We start from the raw sequence: 5,831 nt of genomic DNA on the forward strand, positions 1-5,831 counted from the left end.
ATTTAATATATTATACTGTATAAATATAAATAACAAAGTATCACCCCTGTGTTACTAGCAAATGTATTTGACACCATTATTGTATTTACCATTAAAAAGATGCTGAAACGAGTTCAAAGATTTATTTATTCAAGGTACAAGTAATTCAGATTCACTGTTTCTCCCCTGCCCACAGCCTTCCTGCTAGACACTCCAGCTGCCAAAGTTTACAAACCAAGTTCTGCTTCAAAAAAACTACCTTTCACCTTCAGTAGCTATGCTGCTTTGTCATCCCTATCCTTTCAGGATTTGAAATTACATAAAGCTACATAAAGCTCAGATGATACCAGAGTGAATTAAGTTGACTTGGACTTTTTCTCAACACTGTCACTGTTTAAAAGCCTTTAATTTGAATTAGGAGACCAGGATGACAAACTGCCAGTTGAGTTTCCAAGTAAACAAAAATCATTTTTTATGTGTATATTACTAATTTTCCAATTGCCACACAACTTCCATCTCTTGCCCCCTCCCACCAAAATATGAAGGTGGCTTGCATTAAGTTTATCTGGATTCCTCCTCTTTCACTACGATCAAAGACTCCCATCAGGAGAAGACTACGATCATACCTGTGTCACACTACAACCCCATCTTTTGGTACCTGCTTCCTCCATTCCCAAAACAGCAACTGAAGCAATCATACAGCTCACCAGCTGCACACATGGGAGGATGAACTGTACACGTGCCCTTGCGTGATAACAACCCCCCTCCTGCCCCCACTTTAAAAGAGATACCTGTGTCTGCTGGAACAGGTATTTGGGTATACTTCTACAAGAGGGTGACCTGCCCCAACTCAGCCCAGAGATTACAGTCATGGTGCTACCTTCTTATCTGCCCAGGTAACAATCACCCCTCTGTGCTACACCATGCAACATTCTCATTGCAATTACAGTTCAGACTAAAATTGACACTGGATGCAGTAGCTACACCAGCAGAGCACCCACACCACAGCCAGCACACGTGACCTGCACAGTACTTCATGGACATGCAGTACAAGCTCCCTAAGCAGCCACTAGGAAATTCAGCCATAGATGCCTAGGTAGGAAGGCCCCCACCATGAAAAAACAAAAGAAAACTTTTCAGCCAAGTTACTGACTTTGCTACAACCGTTTTCTGTGTACCAGACAGCTTCCAACACAACATACACGAGTATCAATTTAACATAAAAACAACCTCACATACAAAGTCATAAGTTGAACACCCAGGTGGATCAGGTTATTCAATTCACAGACTGTTTTCAATAGTCTAGGGAGCCTGAGGAGTAACCAAGTTTGAAGGTGACTGCAGACACAGTAAACTGAACACACATGATAAATGCATCACTTCCCAGAAGGGCCAGACCTGCTGAATACAAATAAACCGACAGCGCTGCATACAAGCACTGAGTCATGTGGCCGAGCAGAGAGCTCTCTCTCCTCACTGAGGAGTAGGGTGCCTCACCCCCCGAGAAATAAAACTTTATCACTATTATCTGCAACTGCACTAGTTCACCACTGAACTCCCAGGATGACTGACACATTTCAAATGGTTGTCACTATAATTCTTCTCCTGTCACAGCTGTGTTTGTTATCTTCTAGCCATCCGGGAAAACCCTGACACATTTAACTTGGAAACTGTGCTAGACATAACTTCTGCAACTAGAGCACCGTGCTCATTTCTAGGTCTTCACTAGAAAGCTTCTCTCTGAAATCAATACACAGTCTTGCACACAAATACAACATGGACAAAGAATGAGTAGATACAATGATGGACGCACAAGAAATTTCAGAACAAAACTCAATTTTCTAAGGCTTTTCGACACCAATATGGTTGTTTTATAGCTTTATCTATATGAACATTTTTTGGGGACAATCGTATTAGTGAGACACTGCATCCAGAAGCAGCATTCAGCTTCGTCAATGCCCACATTCTGAACATTAACCACGTTCACAAAGGTATCCATTCTCTCTCAGGAAAAGAAAGCTTAAAAATAAAACTGTAACCGAAATTACATCTGCTATACTAACAAAAAAGGTTCCACCACTTACGTTTATAACACAAGCATCTTTAACTCTACCATCTGGAGTAACAAAACATCCTATGGGAAATCCAGGATTACAATATTTTTGTCCATCTTCCACATCATAGCACCACGTTACAGGCATGTTATCGATAATCCTAGACAGAAATCAAAGAAATGTCCTCAGAAAGGGATGCATCTTATTTCACACTGACATTTAACATCCATGTAGTGCACAGAGTTTTCACCAGCGCCCACAAGATGCACCGTAGAGGATGACTACCACAGAGAAGGAAAAAAGCAACTACTGAGAGCATAGACAACAATATAAAAAGGGAGTAAAGAAACCCTCACCCTCAAGCACACATCTCATCTTACCAGTGATGCTGATAATTCAGCTGCATTCCTTTCTTCAAAAAAGCCAGTTTGCTTTTATCAGCACTGTTTCCTGGGTCATATGTTCTTGTACAAACCTTCTTGCATGTTTCTTTCTTTTTAAAAGTGAACTGTTAAAAAAAAAAAAACAACACACAAAAAGAGTCATTTCAGTTTTGCTTCAAAAATCTTCTGAGACTTTTTTTCAGGTAAAGCTGCCTCTTTTGATATACTTCACTTCCTTAGTATAAAAGTTTGTAAAGCCAGAATTTCCCATACACAGCTTTAACTTAAATGTCAACATTTATGTATATCCAGCACCAGGAAGCCCTTTTCACATGGCTAAAAATCTCTTCAATAGCCCAGACAAACTACCTCCAGATAAACCCCGAGGACAGAAATTTGGTAATTAATAGAAAAGCTATTGCTTTTTCCTTTCACCAGTCAGTTCTATTTTGGTAATTCCATCATCTGCTAAACCAGACTTCTAACTACACCCTTTTGGAACGTTTCCTGTGAATTTTAGCTGTGTTTCCCCATGACGACTCAGTAATTAGACAAGGCTGCCAAAAATGCAACAAGTTGCACAACATCTAAGCTCCATGTGCAGACACCACCCAACACAAACGTGCTCACATTTGTCTAAGAAACTGTTCTAAACCAGTTCAGGTGCACCTGTTCCGTAGCTATACATACTTAACATCAGAGAAACTTCTGAACAATAGCAGCATTTTCTAAATACTCTGCAGCCGATTCAAACAAGTAATTGCTACAATAGCCTATTCAATGGGTATCCAGTCCAAATGACCCATCGTCCAATGTATTTAAAAGCTTCTCGCGGCCAGCAGGCATAAGACTTAAAATTACATTAGTTCAAAGAGTCAAAGATAAAGCGATTTCTAGAAGCAGTACGCACAAAGGAGGAGGCATCACCTCCTTGACATGGTGAAAAGATGTGACTAGGTCCCTAATGACTGAGCAATAACAGACTCAGAAACTCCACTGCCTTTTTCTCACAGGGATTTGGATTATCTAGCAACCCTCACACACAAACATAGCCCAGTTTTCAGTTTCACCAGCCAATCCCAGACTGGAAACTGCAACTGAACAGCATACAGCTTTCCAAGCATTAAAAGCCAGCATTTGATCTTTACTACTAATAATTTTCCCAAGTTGATTATACAGTTTTTTAGAGGCACTACATTTGGTCATTGCTAGTGCAGACAGAAAACTATTATACACTTCGTCTACAAAATACCTCATACATTTACTTTACAGATTACTCCAAGTGATCTGCATCAACAACGAAAAAATCAGTTTCGGGCAACAGATGTTCAGTGTGTACAAGCAGGGAAAAGAGATCCCCAACTTGACTTCCCCTTCCCACTCTGGAAGTGTCCCATTAGTACAATCAAGAACACGAAACAATTCTCGAACCACCAGTTTACAGCCTCCAATATTACATTTAAAAACCTAACTGTTTCAGATCACCTAACACGCTGTACACCCAGCTGTTAAAGAACTGCTTAAGATACAGTTTCTGGACTTCTCCGTCACAGAGGAACAGGAAACTGGCTCAGCTTCCAAACTTTAATTAGCCACCCTAACACGCCTTTGGGGCGAGAGGTGGGTGGGGGTTTGTTTTTATTACATAAACCCTATAAAGCTTATATTTAAAAAAAAATCACAATCATCAAATCTTCACCTACATCTCTGGATTACAGCCATCACAATGACAACAATCCAATTTAAAAGCGATCAATTGAAGAGATAAGATAACCTTATATGGAGATGATGCTATTCTCTCCCCAAACAGCACTTGCCCAAGATTTTCTGATGGTCTTTTCTCTTCTGTATCTTGACAGAAGTCAAAACTGGAAAAGAAGTGGGAAACATTACTTTTAATTTTTAACTGATACATAACTGTAAATATGAGCCTGAAACAATTTCTAAAGTTATGTCTTTAACATGTCCGTTTGTAATATCTACATCTTTCGGCAGGTCAATCACTGTTAGTAAAAATTTGAGTGCCTCTGAAGAAACTGGGCATAATTATATAGAAATATTTCTATTTTGATATGAATTTCAGGCAAGATCCATGAGAGCTGAAGTAGCTTTAACAAAATGCACAACACTTAGTCCCAGCACCTTTTTCAAATGGCGATTTAAACAAACAATTTCATGTTTTGTATCAGGAAAAGAGGAACTATGCTATGGACTGTCCGTTTCTCTTGCAAAGAAGTTTCAGAAAAACAACTACACCCCATTCTTAAAGGAGTCTTTACAAATAGCATTTAAGGTGAAACATGTTCCAAAGAAGGGAAGGACTTTCAATGTTAACATGCCACACTGCCAATCCCCATTCACCAATTTTTTTCAACTACATACAGTCTGAAACAGGAGAATATGGGAGAGAAAACGTAACTGTTCCGGATCTTTGTTATTTAAGCACAGCTAGCATTAGGTTATGGAGGAAAAAAAAAAAAGAAACCACACTTAACTTTGGTGAGTACTTTTCCACAACAAGTAGTCCTAAATTCATTGGCTTCCATAAGGCTTAATGCAAATAGACACTTTGTGAGCTTTCTGAGCTAGAGCCTGGTCTTGCCACTACTGTAGCAGTGCACAGGGTAAGACTTACAAAACGTGCATGTTCCTCTTTCCTGCGTGCCTAACAGCAAGACTGCAAATCATTGAGTGTATCATTGCTCCGCAGGCCCACAAATATCTGCAGGTAACAGTTTTCATAGGTAAGAATCAAAACATAAAAAAAAACCACCACCAAGAATTAGATGCAGAGCTTTGGTGGAAAAAGGAAAAACGACGACTCTTCTTCCAGTTTCTTTTATCTGCCATTAACAAGGAACACAAAGCACCTGTCTCCCTAAACCTGACTAACAGGAAGAACTTTCAAACATATCAAACAGTCAACAGTAAATCTAGTACTCAGCTCAAAAAAATGCACCCACTAGAACCCCGGCAGCCTTGTCTTTCACACTAACAGAGGAGGGTCAGGCGGTACAGGTGTGGCCTCCTTTCCACCCTCATGTACTTCATTCCTGCCACCGAGCAGTGCATTTACCCTTCCACCCCTGGATCCAAAATACTGCTTACAACAGACACACACGCTCTATCAGCAGCTGCACCGCCGCACGGGGCACAGAAAACAGGCTTCCCAAACGCTTCTGGAGCCCTGCGGGGAGGTACTTACGCATCATACTCGTATGGCAGAACCGATTCCACCGAGTCCAGTCTGTTCACGAAGAGCTCGATCAGCGACTGAAACAGGGAAGGGCAGGAGGATAAGTATGAAAACACAGACTCACGAAACGCAGGGCTGGCTGGCAGCGGCTGTTCGTTACAAGTTTCGAGCTCGCCATCCCACGGCGGAGTTACCACAGCCCGTGACAGGCCCCGGCCG

The 5,831-nt window shown here is 40.9% G+C and overlaps 1 protein-coding gene across 1 annotated transcript; it reads right to left on the reverse strand.

Moving 5' to 3' along the window:
* Positions 1–2,063: 2,063 nt before the first annotated feature.
* On the reverse strand, positions 2,064–5,689 carry LOC104489586 (transmembrane 9 superfamily member 2-like; the record flags this gene model as incomplete). The annotated part of the gene is made up of 4 exons (XM_010131760.1): positions 2,064–2,193; positions 2,414–2,541; positions 4,191–4,284; positions 5,622–5,689. Coding segments are annotated over 4 exons (420 nt in total), but the record flags the coding sequence as incomplete, so codon positions are not given.
* Between the last annotated feature and the right edge of the window lie 142 nt (positions 5,690–5,831).

This window comes from Buceros rhinoceros, unplaced genomic scaffold (assembly GCF_000710305.1).
Source record: "Buceros rhinoceros silvestris isolate BGI_N320 unplaced genomic scaffold, ASM71030v1 scaffold40242, whole genome shotgun sequence".
Classification (NCBI taxonomy): Eukaryota; Metazoa; Chordata; class Aves; order Bucerotiformes; family Bucerotidae; genus Buceros; species Buceros rhinoceros.